At 37.4% G+C, this 20,242-nt stretch overlaps 1 protein-coding gene across 4 annotated transcripts in view; it reads right to left on the bottom strand.

The window, feature by feature from the left end:
• LOC141401102 (band 7 protein AGAP004871) overlaps positions 1 to 20,242 on the bottom strand; it is a 149,700-nt gene that overhangs the window by 80,157 nt on the left and 49,301 nt on the right. Inside the window, exon 1 of one of the 4 annotated variants that reach the window (XM_073980946.1) lies at positions 17,370 to 18,730. The exons of 2 other annotated variants lie outside the window; for them this stretch is intronic. In XM_073980946.1, coding sequence (XP_073837047.1) covers positions 17,370 to 17,406 — 37 coding nt within the window. In that variant the 5' untranslated portion in view covers positions 17,407 to 18,730. Of the gene's footprint in view, positions 1 to 17,369; positions 18,731 to 20,242 lie in introns of those variants that run through there. One more of the 4 variants, XM_073980947.1, reaches the window with a different exon arrangement.

Genomic DNA, 20,242 nt, shown 5'->3' with positions numbered 1-20,242 from the left:
CATTAAAATCGCCTAGAATGATTTTAATGTCATGGGCAGGGCAACGGTCATATGTTTCTTCTAAGCGCTCGTAAAATATATCTTTGGTCTGTTCGTCCTTTTCTTCAGTGGGAGCATGAGCGCAAATAAAGCTGATGTTGAAGAATTTAGCTTTTATTCGAATTGCAGCAAGTCTTTCATTCACTGGAGTGAAGCTGGATACCAGATGTTTTAGTCTCCGACTAACTACAAATCCGCAACCAAACTCATGATTTACGTCATGGCAGCTATAATACAGTGCGTCACCTTTAGGTGTTGTTGTGACGCCTTTCCCAATCCATCGTATTTCCTGTATGGCAGTAATATCGGCCTTGTACTTTTCAAGTACGTCTGCCAATGCGAAGACTGCACCTTCTCTATAGAGAGTGCGAACATTCCAGGTGCAGATTCGCAGAACATGGTCCTTAAAACGTTTGCGGGGTTCGTCAACTTTAGAGGGGGTTGTTTTTTATTAACCGACTTGAAAAAGTAATAGATTATTCGAAAGATATTATTCACCCCTTTAAGAGGAAAATATATCAATTGAAATCCGTTGTGAAAAGAAGTTTGCTGCACTAAACACGCTATATATGCCCGATTTCGATGAAATTTGGAACGTCTGACTGAATTCTGTAAGGAAATAAATGCCCCCATTAAATCGAAATCGGTTCAGATTTCGATATAACTCCCATATATATGTTGATGCGCAAAACACGCTATATAAAATCAAAATTTTGATTAAATTTGTGACTGAATTCGATCTAGAAATAAATGTGCCAAATTATATCGGAGTCGGTTGAGATTTGGATATAGCTCCCATATATATTTTCGGCCGATTTCACGTATTTACTTCACCAAACACGTTATATGTATATGTTCGATTTCGATGAAATTTGGATTGTGTGACTAAATTCGGTATAGAAATAAATGTGCCAAATTATATCGAGATCGGTTCGGATTTAGATATATCCACGTTGAAAGTTGTGAAAAATTATCGGACGAAAATGTTCACAAATAAATTCCATTTTTTTGCAAAGTGATTTTTCCAAGTCACTGTAAACAACCCAACTCAAGGCCGTATATTCAAAAAAATGTCAAATGACGGAAAGAAATAATTTTAGTGCCCCTCGTAAACTTTAAAATTTGTTCGTCAATGAATAATTTATTTTAATTTCTCTTTATTAAATTAACAAATCAATAACCCTTAAAACTATTCTAAAGAACACACAACTAAAGGTTAAATGTGATTTGCATCTTAAAAACCTATTGACAGACAAAATTATACAAAATTGGTAACGCATACGGCAACATGCATAATTGTTACAACAACAAGGAGAAAATATTTATTTATCCCCCCACAGTGTCAAGTGATTTCGAAAATGCATCAAAAGAAAAGAAACCCACGAACACAAAAACATGAAGGAAACTGCAACGAGAAAAAAGCGACTATTTAGGAAAACTTGTTGCACAAACCCACACACCCACGTGCAATGTAAATTTCATAGAACAACACAAGTTATAGCTAAGTGCATGCGTGTGTATGTTTTGATGGTGTGCGGGGGTATTCGGTCTGTTGGCTTGCCATTGTGTTTGAAGTGCATAGAATAACCTATTTGGGTGGCAAATTGCTGGTTGCGGAGGAGGTTATTCTGGCTAGTTGTACAATGGTATTTGAGTTATTACAACAATTGTTCCCAAGGGCCGCATTACGAAATGAGAAAGGATATGAGAGGCGGTGTGTTCGTGCGTTGAAAAGATTTGCTTTGAGTTGGGGGATCATGGGGTGCTAATGCTTGTTATGCGCTTGTAATTGATTGTTGCGTGTGTGCGAGTGCAACAAAAGGTGCATCCTGAACATCACTGAAATTGCGTTGGTGGGTAAGAATTTTAATTAAATAATTTGCCAACAAGTAGTGGGTTGCGCATGCAATGTGTGCATATTTACAAATTCGTTTTTCTTTTGGGGATTTTCTGTGGAAATTCTGAATACTGTCATGCAATTGTAATGTGTCAATTGGGATGAATTTAACTGTATTTGTTTACTTTGCAAAGAAATTAGTTGGAAATTAAAGTTTTGATATCACATTTCTTAGCGAAGTTTCTATTGGTAGTAGGGGAAAGAATTGTTAGCGAAAGTTGTAAATGGCAGGTAAGCAAGTCAAATGATTATTGGCTTATGAAAAAAATTATGCCTAGGAAATTTTTTGACATGTGTTTGCCTAAAAGAATTTTATTAATTAATTTATTTCATTTTTTGAAAAATTTGCCCATTAGTCGATAAACTATCGACGAAACCGGTCACATAGCGATGGTTGGGTTTGTTCGGATCTTCGGCTTTCCTTTTTCACTGCAAACAAAGGCGGACATAACTCCCAAAATTTTTGGGAGCTATGTCCGACCAACCCAATGGGAGTTATGTTCTGGATATGTGTGTCCGTCCGTCTGTCCATCTAACTTTGTAATCACGCTACAGGTCGCAATTTTAATCCGATCGTCACCAAATTTTGGGTGTTGATGAAGGTCCCGGAGGCGAAGATTTTGGTGATGGTCGGATAATATTTAGGGGTCGGAATGGGCAAAAAACCTATTTGCAAAAAAAGTCAACATTTTATTTCAAAGCGAGTATCTCCGCTTCTATATTGGCTATATCAGAAGCAAAACATGCTAATGAAAGTAGAAAATATTACCTTTGCATCGATGTAACGTAGGTTTTTGTAGGTGGTCAAACAACGAAGACATCCCAATAGCCGCTTATAGAACACAACTTTTAATTTTTGCGATTTTAATAATAATGACGAATATCACAGCTTTGCTTGGGGACCTTCCAAAAGCAAAGTCTGACTATGAAAGTAGAAAAACCCGTCTTTAACCAAATAACGGAGATATCGCAATAGTCGGTAATACATCCCATTTTTTTTATTTTTTTTTTTTTTTTGTAATCACGAAAAAAGTGTCGTAGCTGTAAAAACTCTCCCCAAGATTTACCTTTATGATATTTTCGTAAGTTTTACCGTTTTTGAGATATAGAAGTTCAAATTGAGACAACGCACTGACTATATCGCCTCCTTATAAAACAATGTCATTACTGCCATTTCCAAATTAAACTTATATATCTTGAAAATAGTAAAACCTAGAAAAAAAATAAATCATCCAATCTTGTAGAGAATTTTCACAGCTTCAACATTATCTTTAGTCCCATTTTGATATGACTTGCGGTTTCCAAGCAAAATCTTGAAGACTTAAAATATAAACCTAAAAATTTTAACTGAACCTCTACCTACGAAAAAACCTAAAGGTCAGTCTTGTAGAGAATTTTCACAGCTACAACATTTTCTTAGGCTCATCTATAAACATTGCTGTTTCAGAATCCGCGAAATCTTCCCATGTGTAGCGGTTTTCATCAAAAGTTAGTTAAAGCGCACTAATCATGATGTTGTTTTATAAGGAGCGATACAGTCAGTGCATAGTCTCAATTTTAACTTCTATATCTCATAAACGGTAAAACCTACGAAAATATTATAAAAGTCAATCTTTTGGAGAATTTTCACAGCTAAAACATTCTCTTTAGGCCTTTTTACATAGGTTTCCAAGCAAAATCGTAAAAACCTAAAGAACCCCTAAAAATTTGAACTTAAATCGCGATTTGTTTGAAAATCCCTCTGGCGATTTTTTTTGTTTTGATATTTGTTTCTTGATATTTCTCATCTATGAGCATTGTAGTTTCAGAATCTGCAAAAACTTCCCAGGTGTAAGCACCTTCCATTTAAATTTGGTTAAGGCACACTGTGATATGTATATGGGGACTTCGGAGTGAAATAGGACACTTTTTCAAAAAGTAGTTTTTGATTTCCTTTATTTTTTGCTGTGTTGATACTCCTCATCAGCAAAACATTTCAGTTTATTTTCAGATTTTTTTGACTAACGGTTACAGTGATATCGCGCCTTGATAAAGTCGTATTCTGTAAAAACTATATAGAAAGAAATACTCATAACTTCTTTAATATTGGTGCTAATAGAAAAAAAATTGCTTTTTTTATAAGCTACAAGCTGAACCCTGTGCGCTTCGCTACCCCGAATAATGTATAATATATTTTGACAAATTTATTTGTAGGCCACACATTCCAACATTCATTGAAATTGGGTATATATAGCGTGTTTGGTGCATCAAATACATGAAATCGGACGAAAATATATATGGAAGCTATATCCAAATCTGCCCCGATTTCAATATAATTTAGAAAATGTATTTCTAGACCCAATTCCGTCACACATTCCAAATTTCATTGAAATTGGACATACATAGCGTGTTTAATGCATAAAATACATGAAATCGGTCGAAGATATATGTGGGAGCTATATCCAAATCTGCACTGATTTCAGTATAATTTGGCAAATTTATTTCTAGACCAAATTCGTTCATACATCCAAAATTTGGAGCCATTATCTGTTACCATTCTATAGCCATTTGCATAAAAAATCTAAATTTTTTGGAGGTACCTCCGATTCTGATGCTATATCTCAGGATCAAAGTTGTATTTCAGGAATTTTTATAGCCTATGTTACTTTCAGGCCATGTAGTGATATACTCTGAAAATTTCAGGAAGATCGGTTCAGCGGTTTTTGAGTCCATAAACTTCAAACAAACAAACAAACATACAAACAAACGTACAAACATTTTTCTACTTTATATATATAGATCTAATAAACGATGGAAAGAATTTTTGCATAATGGGCTTGGATGCAATTTTCGTGATTTAATATTTAAACTCAATTTTTATCAATGATTGTACATTGATTTTCTTATTTTTTTTTATTTAAACTACGATTAATTACAAAAAGTCCTATTTGGTAGTGTGATTCGAATAAACAATATTTTTCTAAATTTATTTAAAAAATTTCAACACATTTTTGCTATATATCACTGTGCAAAATGTGTTATATTATTAAATCATTGATAAAAATTGGTTACAAATATTTAAATCGCGAAAAGAAGCACACTTTGCATTTTTTATAGACAGCTGGTAAAAAAACAAAAAATACAAAGGAAGGGTTTTTATTTGGACATATATTAAAGAAGTTATGAGTATTTCTTAACACATAGTTTTTACAGAAGTCAAAGAAAGCCGCTAGGCAAAGAAATCTGATAATATACTGAAATGCTTTGGTGATGAGCAGCATTAACACAGCAAACATAAATTAAAGCAGCCTTCGACAGCCTCCTACGTTCAAAGGTATTCCAAGCCATGTCTGAATTTGGTATCCCCACAAAGCTCATTCGGCTTTGTAAAATGACTTTAACTGACACGAGATCCTCAGTTAAAATAGGAAAAAAACTTTTCCGAAGAGTTTTGTACCAAAAGAGGTTTCAGGCAAGGTGACAGCCTTTCGTGTGATTTTTTTCAACATCCTACTGGAAAAGGTTATACGAGAGGCAAACGTCAAAGGAAGTGGCACAATCTACACCAATAGCCACATGTTACTTGTATATGCTGATGATATAGACATCATGGGACGACCAGTAAAAGAAGTGACTGATACCTTTATGAAGGTCGAAGGAGAATCTGCTAAACAAGGTGTGGTGGTAAACGTCGGGAAGACCAAGTTGATGGTGCCGACGCGCAATGCGTCCATTGAGCTCGGACCAACTGTTGAAGTTGGTTCCTATAATTTTGAGGAAGTAAAAGACTTCGTCTACCTCGGCACCGCCGTAAACACAACAAACGACATCAGTTGTGAAATGAAAAGAAGAATTGCATTGGCCAACAGATGGTACTTTGGCTTAAGTAAGCAGTTTAAAAACGAAGCCACAACCCGTCAAACAAAAATAACGCTTTATAAAACACTGTTACTACCCGTGCTGATATATGGTTCCGAAGACTGGGTACTTGCGCAAGCAGACATGGCAGACCAATCTGCGTTGACGGTGAATATCGACGTCGCATGAACCACGAGTTATATCTGCTATACAACGACATCAATATAGTTAAACGTATCGAGATGAAGCGATTGCGTTGGCTAGGCCATTTAATAAGAATGAGCGATGATGAATCCGCTAAAAAGGCGTTTAAATACGGCCCGCTTGGAGGTGCACGCAGTATTGGCAGGCCAAGGAATAGTTGGCGCAAACAAGTGGATGAAGAGACGAAAAGGCGCGGTATTCCAGAAAGCGAAGCAATAGGCAGAGAGAAATGGATATATTTTCTTAGTTCGGCCTATGGAACAAATTTTCTGTAATGGACCAACTAAATAAGTTAAGTACCAATTCGGCAGGAAAATGTAAATAAGATCTTCAAAAAGTGTAGGCGCCTATGAAAATCAGGAGGTACCGTTCTATACGGGCTATATAAAGACAGGGACCTATACCGACAAATTTCAAGTGGAAAGTTGTATATTTCCAACGAAGACTAAATGCCAAATTTCAGCCAATTCGCTGGAATATTGAGGCCATAACATTCAAAATAGCGAAAATCGAGAGGTACCGTTCTATGGGGTCTATAAGAAGACGTGGACCTATGCAGACAAATTTCAGGTGTTAAGTTTCATTCACCCAACGAAGACTTAGTACCTTATTTCAGCCATTTATGTGGGATATTGAGGCCACAACCTTCAAAATACCGAAAAAATCGGGAGGTATGGTTCTATGGGGGCTACATGAAGACCTGAACCTATACCGACAAAGACATAGTACCTTATTTCAGCATCGGGAGGTACCGTTCTATGGCGCCTATATAAATGCGTAGACCTATATCGACAAATTTGAAGTGGAAAGTTTTACACTCTCAATGAAGACAATGTACCAAATTTCTATTTCGATGGAATTTTGAGGCCATAACTTTGAAACTACCGAAAATCGGGAGGTTCTATGGGGACTATAAGAAGACGTGGAGCTATGCATGCAAATTTCAGGTGTAATTTTGTACCCCAAAAGATGACTTTGTACCTTATTTCAGCCATTACGTGGGATATCGAGGCCACAACCTTCAAAATACCGAGACATCGGGAGGTATGATTATATGCGGGCTACATGAAGACGTGAACCTACACCGACAAATTTAAGGTGGAAAGTTTCATACCCCCAACCAAGACTTAGTACTTTATTTCAGCCATTTAGGTGGGATATTGAGGACACAACCTTCAAAATACCGAAAATCGGGAGGTACCGTTCTATGGAGCTACATGAAGACAGGGACCTATACCGACAAATTTCAAGTGGAAAATTGTAGACCTCCAACTAGGACTAAGTAAAAAATGTCCGCAATTTCGGTGGAATGTTAAGGCCACATCCTTCAAAATATCGAGAATCGGGAGGTACCGTTCTAGGGGGGTTATTTGAAGGCGAGGATCTATACCGACAAATTTAATGTTGAAAGTTTTATACCCCCAACGAAGACTAAATACCAAATCTCGGGAGGTACAGTTATATGGGAACTATATAAATACGTGGACCGATATGGCCCACTTTTAATACTAAACATCTTAGGAGGTATAGAAACTTCCATACGAAATTATCTACCTATCTATCTACCTATCTTAAAAATTGCGAGCTTTATCTTGATTTCAACAGTCGGACGGACTTAAAATTTCATGCTGATCAAAACGACATACATATATACTGTGTAGAGTCTGCGACGAATATTTCTATGTGTTACAAACGAAATAACAATTTTAAAATGTAAATTTTTTAGAAATAACTTTGTCTCGTTTCAAGACAAGATATTTATGCATTTAATAAGCTCTTCATTATTGAAGATCGGTCCACTGGTTATTAGCTATCGTTGGCATCAGATTCAAAAAAGCAATTTCGAGAAAAACGCGTTTAAAATTGTCCCTCTACCCACAAAACACAACGGGTTCTGCAACATACTCTATACTGCCTGCACTTCAAAATAAGTTTTTTTTTATACCCTACACCATACTCTGGTAAGGGGTATTATGTCTTTGTGCATTTGTATGTAACATACAAAAGGAAACGAAATAAACCCATAGTTCCTTTTGGGGATATACATATAATCACTTTCTGAGTCGATTTATGCATGTCCGTCCGTCTGTCCATGTATTTTTGTTCGGGGACTATAATTTTTTAAGCCATAGGAAGAAAATCATTTCAGATTTGGATATAGCTCCCAAATATATTTTCGCCCGATTTCACGTATTTCCTGTACCAAACACGCTATATATGTCCGATTTCGATTAAATTTAGAATGTGTGACTGAATTCGGTCTAGAAATAAATGTGCCAAACTATATCGAAGTCGGTTCAGATTTGGGTATAGCTCCATATATATTTTCGGCCGATTTCGGGTATTTCCTGCACCAAACACGCTATATAAGTCCGATTTCAATGATATTTGGAATGTGTGACTGAATTCGGTCTGGAAATAAATGTACGAAATTATATAGAAATCGGTTAAGATTTGGATATAGATCCCATATATATTTTACATATTCACTCTAGTGTAGGGTATCATATAGTCGGCCCCGCCCGACTTTGATACTTTCCTTACTGTTTTTTTTTTTTTTTTTTTTGATTTGTTGAAAGTTTAGCGCAGAGGTCGCAGAAAAAATCCCCAACTTTTAAAATGAAGTACAATTTTTGTTGATGAAAGAAAGAAACGTACAGTTTTAGATGTTCTGGTACTTCCTTCAAGAGATAAATAGTTTAAACAGACGGTCACCAAGACTACGTAGAAACATTCGAATATAATACTTTTTCGATAGCAATGGTTCCGTGGGTTTCTTAGTATACGTTCAAGTATTTGCGCGATAGTGTTAGTTCCTTGGCCACACAACGCCGGTCTTGCATAAATATAATGACAAAGGAATGCATACACATAATGTTGGCAAACAAAAACGTGACAGTTTTTCATCACATCACGTCATTTATGTTGTTATAAGAAACAGTGAAGTCCATGTATGACTATAGTCATTTATTCATATGTACATAAATATGTTTATGTATGTGAACATGTTTGTAGCAGCACATGCATAAATAGGTACATGGCCTTAACGTTGAACATCTAGGCTTATTACAAATTATAGGTCATCAAATTAAGAAAAGGTTATTCGTTTGTCAAAATTTTCATTAAATCCAAAACTAAACTACTACTACAAACAATATGCCCAATTATGGAAATTAGTTGTATAATGTTTTATTATGCAAATTAATTAAATGGATTATAAATTGCAAATGTGTACATACGTAGTTATTGAATTTAATTACATACACATATATTTTCTAAAATTGCATGTGCATTTTCGCAATACTTTAATATTCCCCCAAATCTACTGTTCATGTTTAACACGCTAACACAAAGACAACATTTCCTTTTGGAACTAGCCTTTGTGTGCGCCAAACAACATCCATCCAACACAGCATTCTATTAACACACTTCCTTTTAGGGTACACTGACGCGGAAGCCTTTTGCCAGCGTCTATCAACCATCCATCATGCATCAACACCTATTTTACATATCTGAAAATGGGGGGGCGTATGTGTGTTCGGTTGTGCAGACATTATTTAATATCATGTTAATCATACGACCCAGTTTACGTGATACATATTCTGAGCCCATCTAATCACGAAACGCAACCATGTAGCGACACTAATTAAACGTGTAAGAAAAAGTGATGAATGTTGACTTAGGAGAATATATTAATATATTAAAATTCCTGTATGTGTTAAATATGATAGACTAAACTAGGGATATTTTTATATCCTTCTTTATAGTATGGAGATATAGTAAATTTGTTATTACGTTTTAAATAGATGAAAAAAGTCATTGGTGATTCCATACAGTATGGTTGGCATACATCATTATTTTAGAATATCTATGCTTATATCTTATCAAATTGTATATTGAAATGTATATTGGAAAAGAACGATATGTTATCTGTTATCGACAGGCGTTTTAAGGCGTTTCAAACCTTGTCTGAAACTGATTTCGCGCACAAGTGCTTGATTTACAGGCCTGCCCATAAAAATACAAATATATTTATACCCTACACCACTATGTGGAAATGGTATTATAAGTTTCTTTTGGGAAAAAATCATGTAACACCGCGAAATAACGTCTAGGACCCCCCAATGTGGTATACCAATCTTCATATCTCGACGAGATAAAGCGATTTAGAGATGTGTGTCCGTCTGTCCATTATGAATTGTAATCAAACTCCAAGCCGCAACTATGGACCGATCGTCACAAAATTGTGCATGTACATAGTTCGGGTTCGGACCAGAATAGACACCTATTGTTATTGGTGATGATCATGATATATTTAGCGGGTTAAATGGACCAAAAACATAATTGTTATCCGATTTTTGTAGCTGTTCTGTAGGTCGCAATAATAGTCCGATCAAGGCAAAATTTTAAATAATGTAAGATAAAGAAGACGTAGAGGATGGAAGATACCAAGGAAAGGTCCTGACCGGCTTTAACATGGCAAAGCCCAGGATTTATCTTGGTCCATCTTTCGTCTCAAGTGGACACTGACCTCTCCGTGGTGTCACCTGGGGAACTGCCTTTAACACCCGTTAAAGGTAGTGAGCTAAAATATGCCGCGCGTTCTCCCAAACGAACGTTAAAAACTTGGGTTTGGGCGTCGGGTTAGTAACCCTCCCCTAGAAAAAACAGCCTACTATGAAAAAACGAAAGAAAAGAAAAACAAACCCCTCTAAAGTTGGCGAACCCCGCAAACGTTTTAAGGACCATGATCTGCGAATCTGCACCTGGAATGTTCGCACTCTTTATAGAGAAGGTGCAGTTTACGCCTAGGCAGATGTACTTGAAAAGTACAAGGCCGACATTACTGCCATACAGGAAATACGATGGAACGGGAAAGGCGTCACAAACACACCCAAAGGTGACGCACTTTATTATGCTGTATAGCTGCCATGACACAAAGCATGAGTTTGGTTGCGGATTTGTAGTTGGTCGTAGGTTAAAACATGTTGTCTCCAGCTTCACCCCAGTGAATGAAAGACTTGCTGAAATTCGATTAAAAGCTAAATTCTTTAACATCAGCTTTATTTGCGCTCATGCTCCCACTGAAGACAAGGACGAACAGATCAAAGATATATTTTACGAGCGCTTAGAAGAAACTTATGACCGTTGCCCTGCCCATGACGTTAAAATTATTCTAAGCGATTTTAATGCCAAAATTGTAAAGGAGAGTATCTTTGGCCCAACAGTCGGGAAATTCAGTCTCCACAGTGAAACATCTGACAACGGTATGGGGCTGATAGACTTTGCAGCTGCAAGAAACATGGTAGTTAGCAGTACCATATTTAAATATCTCGATATTCATAGCATAGCACCTGGCTGTCTCCAGATCGAAGAACAAGAAATCAAATTGATCACGTTGTGATAGATGGAAGACATGCATCAAGCGTGTTGGATGTACGATCATTCCGATGTGCAAACATAGACTCGGACCACTACCTTGTTGCAGCAAAGGTACGTACCATATTAAACGTAGCAAACAAAGTGCGAACAGACACAACACGGAAGTTGGACATCGGTAAGCTGCAATCACAACAGATAGCCACATCATATTCCACTCAACTGGCCCAACTGCATAATCAAAGCACTCCTCGTCCCGCTTACATATCAGGACAATGGCAAAACATTGCCCACTCCATGCAAGCAGCCGCAAAATCAGTACTTGGAGACCAGAGACCTCCACCAAGGAATCCATGGTATGACCAGGAGTGTCGTGCTGCTACCGAAGAGAAAAATGCGGCATATAGGGCTACTTAACAATCAGTAGCAACGCGTAGCGCACGAGAGAGGTATCGGGAGAAAAGGAGAGAGGAGAAACGTCTTTTCCGCAGGAAAAAGAGAGAGATGGAAAAGCGGGAGTGTGAACAAATCGAGATGTACAAGAGACAGAATGAAGTCCGAAAATTCTACCAAAGAGTGAAACATCAAAGTGATGGCTTTGGAACTGGCACATCTTCCTGTAGAGACCAGCAAGGTAATCTGGTAACTGATACAGATAGTGTGCTAAGGATATGGAAAGAGCATTTTTCCAAGCTGTTGGTATACAATAGTAGCGAAGTCGACGAAGATACCACAGATCCAATCCCAGAAGATGGTATTGAATGTATACCACCCGTCCAAGATGAGGTAAAGACCGCAATAAACTGGCTGAAGAATAATAAGGCCGCAGGAGCTGATGGCCTTCCAGCCGAGCTGTTTTAAACCGGAGGCGACACGCTGATAAGGTGTATTCATCAGCTAGTTAGCACCATCTGGCAGGAAGAACGAGTACCCGACGATTGGAACCTGAGCATCCTGTGTCCCGTCCATAAGAAAGGAGATAAGACTTTATGCTCCAACTATGGGGGCATAAGTCTTCTCCCTATCGCCTACAAGATAGTGTCAGGAATATTGTGCGAACGACTAAAGCCCATGGTCAACGAAATAATTGGACCATACCAATACGGCTTTAGACCTGGCAAGTCAACCCTTGATCAGATACTACCCTGCGCCAAATCCTTGAGAAGACCCAAGAGATGCAGATCGACACCTGCCACCTTTTTGTCGATTATAAAACAGCCTTCGACAGCCCGCTGCATTCAAAGGTATTCCAAGCCATGTCTGAATTTGGTATCCCCGCAAAGCCCATTCGGCTTTGTAAAATATCTCTAACTGACACAAGATCTTCAGTTAAAATAGGAAAGAACCTCTTCGAAGAGTTTTGTACCAAAAGAGGTTTCAGGGAAGGAGGCAGCCTTTCGTGTGATCTATTCAACAGCTGCTAGAAAAGGTTATACGAGAGGCAAACGTCAAAAGAAGTGACACAATCTACACCAATAGCCACATGTTACTTGATTATGCTGATGATATAGACATCATGGGACGATCAGTAAAGGAAGTAACTGATACCTTTATGAAGGTCGAAGGAGAATCTGCTAAAGTGGGTCTGGCGGTAAACGGTGAGAAGACCAAGTTGATGGTGTCGACGCGCAATGCGTCCATTGAGCTCGGACCGACTGTGGAAGTTGGTTCCTATAATATTGAGGTAGTAAAAGACTTCGTCTACCTCGGCACCTCCGTAAACACAACAAACGACATCAGTTGTGAAATAAAAAGAAGAATTATATTGGCCAACAGATGCTACTTTGGTTTAAGTAAGCAGTTTAAAAACAAAGCCACATCTCGTAAAACAAAAATAACGCTCTACAAAACACTGATACTACCCGTGCTGATGTATGGCTCCGAAGCATGGGTGCTTGGTGTGTTTGAGAGAAAAATTCTTCAAAAGATCTACGGACCAATCTGCGACGTCGCATGAACCACGAACTGTATCTGCTGTACAACGACATCAATATTGTTAAACGTATCGAGATGCAGCGATTGCGTTGGCTAGGCCATATCATAAGAATGAGCGATGATGACCCCGCTAAAAAAGTGTATAAACACGGACCGCTTGGCGGTGCACGCAGAATTGGCAGGCCAAAGAATAGATGGCGCAAACAAGTTTATGATGAGATCAAAAGGCGCGGTATTCCAGAAAGCGAAGCAACAAATAGAGAGAATTGGAGATCTTTTCTTAGTTCGGCCTATAGAACAAATGTTCTGTAATAGGCCAGCTAAGTAAGTAAGTAAGCACTTTAACTTAAAGCATGTTTAAAGATTGTTTCACATTATCAAGCAGAAATTGCTTAACTTTTGTATTTAGTCCTTGCTTGGGAAACAAATGGTTCTTACGGATATGTGTCGGTATAGGTCAACATTTCGATACAAATTTTAATCGCGCACATCAGTCATTTTATCTGTTATCGACAGGTGTTTTAAAGCATTTCAAACCCCCGTAACGCATGTCTGAAACTAATTTCGCCCACAAGTGCTTGATTTCTTTTTTATTTTATTTTATTGTGTTGATTTTGATTCAGTCTGCAACCCAAACTTTGTTCTTGGCAAAATTAAGGACAATTATTTGAAAGACGCCTTTGGATTACAAATGTTATTCTGAGTTCTTAGTTAATAAATACCATCATGGCAAGCAATCGTCAATATAGGTCCACGTTTTTGTATAACCCTCATATAAACGAACCCCCTGATTTTAGCTATTTCTAGGGTCTTGGCCATATTATCCAATTCATGAAGCTCTAACTCAATATCTTCGTTTTTCATGGGGTAACACATCTTTTCAAAAAAAAATATTCACTGTAGATCCGTGTTTTGGAGTAGCGCCCATATAAAGATTAGGGTTATGACATTCGCAACGTTAGCCATTGTAAAATGCGGTGGTTCCTTCTCTTCAGGAAGAGATCTAATGTGACGTAGTACTCTTTTCTTCGCACTGTCACTACGGAGGGGCTCGACAAACTGTCGATTGAAATAAATTATGAACTAGGGTTATGGCTTTTTGAAATTTTTTCTACAAATATGATTTCCTGTAGTGAGAATGAATGAACTTTTGCCTACTAATGTATAAAATAACGTTAAATACATTTTATTATAAATAAGTAAAAAAGTATCAATGGGCTTTGCCGACTGAGATATACCCTCAGCCTATGTGAATTGAAACTTGCATCTACGCACAGATCGAATATATTTATGATCTTTTCTTAATTTTGTGGCCCTTTTTGAACATTTGAACCTACAGACAAAAATGTGGATTAGGATTAAAGTTCAAAAGTGTTACGGAGGAAGTACTTGAAGGAATGTACTTAAAGTGGATCTTATTTTGGGAGTGGGTCATCGTATAATATTTGGACTAGTATGCCAGGAAGCATGAACTTGCCCACGCAAAACATAATATCGCTTTAAACAGGACTATAACGAAGAGCATTGGGATACATTTCCGAAGGATCTTCGAACAGATCCTAAACTGCACTTAGGCACAAATGTTGAACTTTTTTGCGGGAGGTAGGTACCCTATGGAGAGGACCGATATGGGCCATTTTAGAAATTAGACTAAATTTGGATAAAATATTAAAAGATCCAAAGTAGTTCCAAAGTAGTTAGTTCCAAGCATTGAACGGGTTCTACACAAAATTGGGAAAATTGGGTTCCTCCTGAGATAATGTCTTAAAAGCTCCAAGAAACCTTGACAGGAAGATTCTGATCGGTCCAAACTTTGCATATCGTATTATTTCATCTAGTCATGTATCAGGTTGGAATATGGACTATATCGGTCCAGCCCTTCGGGTACCTCCAACACAAAATTTAGGAAAAGTGCAGTTTAACAGTTCATCTCGATTCGTTTTGAAATTTTTTCCAAAAAGTTCTACTTGAAAGCCCCGTTACCACGCCGCAACTTTTGTTGGGAGAGCATATCCACGCTTCCTAAGGTAAAGGCACAAAATCTCAAAAAAAAACCTGCCGATACCAACTACATTGGGTAGTACGTAAGATAGCCGTCGAATAGTCCCTAGAAACGTCAGAAGTATTGTGTTTGATTCTTTTCTTTAGGTCCGAGGCTGAGGGTATATCTCAGTCGGCACAGCTGACTGATACTTTCTTACTTGTTTCAAGCAATCTTAAGCATAAGAATAAAACATACGATTTTCGAGGTCCATAAAATTGGAATTTCTCATCAATAACTTCATTGTTTGAGCCAAGTCACTTTGCATAGAGCGATTTCATTAGCTCTGAGTAATGGAAATGGTCAGTGTGGGCAAAATCCGGGCAACATGGTGCATTTTTCCATATTTTTTCGTTTTTAATCGATAGAGCAAAAACGTGTCATCCATTTTTGAGCCCGCAACTCTTTGAAAATATTGTGTTTCATATAAGATACTATGAGAAGATAAAAAATCACGGAAATATTAATCCACTCTTGTATTTTAAAATCCCGAATTCCCGGGAATGGCGATTTTTTAATTCCCGTTTCCCGGGAATGATAAAAACCGGGAAAACCCAAAACCCTAATCAGGGGCAAGTCCATACTTCCTGGGAAAATAGCCTAAACGGTATCTGCCTATTTGGTCCAAAATGTGGCCTTCATAATATTTTGTGCAAACTTAGTTTAAATTCGAAGTTAAGCCATATCGGTCCACTCCTTCATGTACCTCCCCCACAAAAGTTCAAAAATGTTCGGAAAAATTGTGCATACTATCGTACTGTTGATGGGAGTGACAGATTTGTTCCATACTTTATACATCCTAATAAATCTACCAGATATAGATCTGGTTCGAATATGGACTATATTTGTCCACTCCTTCGGGTACTTCCCACACAAAATCTTCACTTTAGGACCTGCTCTCGAATCACTTTAGTTTTTCTTGAAGCAACTTGCATTCAGGGGCAAGTCCATACTTCTTGAGAAAACAGCCAGAAAGTTGTAAAACCCCCTATAGCACCATATGTAATGACTGGAGAGCTCGAACCGAATACTGCGTTCGTCCACACTTTGGATATTGTAATATTTCTTCGAATATTAGATGCAATCCGAAGGTGGTGCTTATAGGTCCACTCATTCCGGAACCTCCCCCACAAAAGTTCGAAAATATTCCCTAAAATGGTACGCGTGATTTCTCATAGACGTAGCAACCGATGTGGTCCAAACTTTCGATCTCTAAATATTGTCGAAATTTAATTTTTGTTCAAATTTGGGATCTACCTGTCCAATCCTTGTGGTACCACCCACACAAATGTTCAAAATTTTTGTGTGGTTAAGGGTCTGTTCGAGGATCCTTTGTACATTTTTACCGAAGGGTTTCCTAGTGGCCCTGTTTACAGTGATATTATGGTTTTCGTAGGGTAGTGTGATAAAAAAGCTCTATCTATCGATATCCACACAGGCTGAGTGTATATCTCTGTCGGAAAAGCCGACTGATACATTTTACTTGTTTTTATGAGATATTAAGACAATAAATGGCTTCCTTTTTGGGTAATTTAATAAAAATTTCATATTATCTGAAATATTGTTCCCATCTCTACGCAGACACACACGTAGGCACATACATACATCGTCCTCTTCTCAGCTATACAATAGAACAGAAATCTTTTTTGTTTACCTCAAAAAAAAAACTCAAAACATTATCAGATGATGAAAACAGAACCATGCCGTGTGATAATTATCTTTAGGAAAATATGACCCAAATTTATAATCAACAACCATGCATGCACAGAGAGACTGAAATACCACTTCCGTGGCAGTATCCTGTTTCCTTTTTCAATTAAAAATTTATATTAAATTATAGCAACAAGACGAAGAAAAAAAAAACAACAACGAACAACAGAGCGAAAAAAGAACAACAAGACAAAACAGCATAGCACAGGACAGACTAGCTGACTGGTGCAAAGATAAATACATACATACGTGTGTGGTGTACTCATGTGTATGTGTGTGCATTTGTTTATCCGTACATACATTCTATGATATGGCTAAAAAACTTACTTCTTCGGGTATCTATGACTGAAATGGTATCGGGCATTTTGCTGCCGAACGTTTGAATGTGGCTCGATTGTATTTTGAATTAGTTTTTTTTTTTTTTACTTTTTTCTTATAATATCCTTTTCCTCTTCTTCTTGCTTTGTTTTTACTTCTTTGGCGTTTTACTCTTTTCCGTTATATTGTGTGGGGGTTATGGTGATGGTGGTGGTGAGGGTGGGTAGCACCAATGATTACAATTACAAGCGAGGTATTGCGAAGTGCTTTAAAACTAATCACAGGATGGCGCACAGTGGCAAAGAGAAGTAAAACCTCGTATCACTCGCTCACTCACGCACGTACGCACGAACCCATGTACCATGTACGTTTTCCTACTTTGTTATGATGATTGTGAAGAGGCGCTAGGGAAGCATACAAATAAAGTAATGCGATGCAATGCAATGAGTCGGATGATGATGTTGATGATGACGACGACGATGATGCTTTTGCTGATAATATTACTGACAGTTCAAAGGAGTACAGGAAGAAGCTTTCTACTACTGCTACTGATGCTGGTGGTAGTGGTGGTGTGGAGTTGATATTGAGGTCGGTTGATTCTTAATGGCAATAAGGTATTTATTTGTTCCTCCTTTACCCAGTAACAGCTACGTTAGAAATTCTTTTCGTTTCTGCTCCTCGTTTACGCTTCTAAGGATAATGCACTCTTACAAGCTTACGCACATTGAAAGTGTGGAAAGGCCGTCGGTATCTATGTTGGTTGGTTATTTGTTGTTTTTGTTACTTTCTCTTATCGCCGAAAGGCAATGGTAAATGAATTGCGGGAAACTAAAACAAATATCCCTGAGGGACAATTTAGTTTAAGTGTTTAATTATTGAAATCCTTTGAACTCAAATAAATGGATGGATTTTTTTAATGTTGTTGTTGGTTTGTTTTTTTTTTTTTTTTTTTTTTTTTTGTTGTCAATGCCACCAATCCTTATTGTTGTTGCTTATTTTTTTCTTAGTTTTAATGGTTAATTGTAACACTTTTTCCTTTTTTATTTAACTTTTTAACAAATTTCTTTTTAGCTTTTGTTGTTATTTTCCCAGTATTTTTTCCGATTTTATGGTATTTGGTTAATTATTCCTGGTTAGCTCCGTTTGACCAGAATTCATTCACTCGGGCTCAGGCTCAGTTGAATACACAAACACCACGCATATGTGCTGGACAAACACACGCACACATTCACAAACAGCAGCAACAACAACGATACCACGGTATAAACTATATATAAGAGTTCTATGGAAATCGGAATATTGGTTTTTCAGAATTCGACCGTTCGTTTTCACTTAACCAGTCCAACTGATACTGCACCAACTTAACAACTGAATTCATTCTGCGTCATGTTTACACTCAATTACAAAACACACGGATGCACACACACACACACATATACACATACGCTCATACACTTTTCCCATATATGTATATAGTGTGTGTGTGTGTAGCCGCCAAAGCTACTGGCAACTGTCAAACTTAACAAACCGACCATGAGGGTTAACGTGCTAATGTTTCAAAAACTAGCTGTGATGCTGTCTCACAGAAGAGAAGAGCTTCACCAAACACATTCACCACCACAACAGCATGCTTCACAAATAAAAACAAAAAGCCCTAATAATATTGCCATTGAGTCACATCAACATTCCGTTCACAGAGCTGAGCTTTCTTGTGGTGGTGATGATAGTCCCTGTCATGCAGGAGAGTATTATTAATTTACGTTACGTATACGTACATATGTAGAGTGTTCTCATGAGCTGCCTTTACGCATGGTAAAGCATTATGCTCTTCATCTTGAATGAAACGAAAAAAAGTCCCGCTATCATCACGATGACACATATTGATGCTGAACTAACTCAAACTGACCTTGCGCACTATGGAAAGCCTTAAACACATTTATATGACGTCGTTGAAAAGCACAGCCAAAGTTCCATCTTAAACACTTCAGGTGAAAAGTTTCTGTTTGAACCTAGGACAACTCTTACTCACTTGCTCCATACTCTTTGCGTTTTTACACATAGCTTCAAAAAAGAGTCATTACTCTTCTTCTCTTTAATGAGTTTTTCTTTTGAGTTTTATGTTACAATGTTCTCAGCATCAAACTCAGTTCACTCTAATGAAAATATTTGAGTAATGAGCCGGAGTTACTACTCACACTCATTTCTCTATGAGTAAAAAAACTTGAGCTTCTTTTAAATTATCTTCTCTTTAATGTTAAATGGAGTAGATCTAGTACTCCAGTCACTGGCCATATGTTTTGTTTCAAAATGAATTCTCATCATAATTAATTGATATTTGAGGTTCTTGATTTTTTTCTAACATGTCCTATATTTGATTTATGTCACATATACATACATACACGTGTGCGTGCATACATGTGCTTACACTAACAAACAGTGCTTATTTAATTGACGCATTGTCCACGAATTGTGAAATTAGATTTATTTGCCGCATCAGAGAGCAATTGACAAAGGCCTTAATATATAACAACATAGAGATAAAAGAGTTGAGTTATGACAAGTGACTGAATGATACATTAGGCCATAGTGAAATGGTTGAAGCTCGAATTTTGACGAGTTCGGATTTTTCGAAATTCGAAAAAATGTAAAATTTATTAAAACAATTGAGTCAAGGCTATATTCGAGCCGGGGCGACTATGTAATACCCTACACAAATACATCTGTGTATAAGATCTTCAAGGGTAAACATTTATTTTAAGGAGATTCTAAAGTTATCAGCCTCTCTGGGTTCTTATACCCTACACCACCTTGTGGTAAGGGGTATTATGTCTTTGTGCATTAGTTTGTAACATGCAAAAGGAAACGAGATAGACCCATAGTTC

This window comes from Musca autumnalis, unplaced genomic scaffold, assembly GCF_047663935.1.
Source record: "Musca autumnalis isolate F117 unplaced genomic scaffold, ASM4766393v1 scaffold_4, whole genome shotgun sequence".
Taxonomy (NCBI): domain Eukaryota; kingdom Metazoa; phylum Arthropoda; class Insecta; order Diptera; family Muscidae; genus Musca; species Musca autumnalis.
This window is presented reverse-complemented; position numbering and strand designations above follow the sequence as displayed.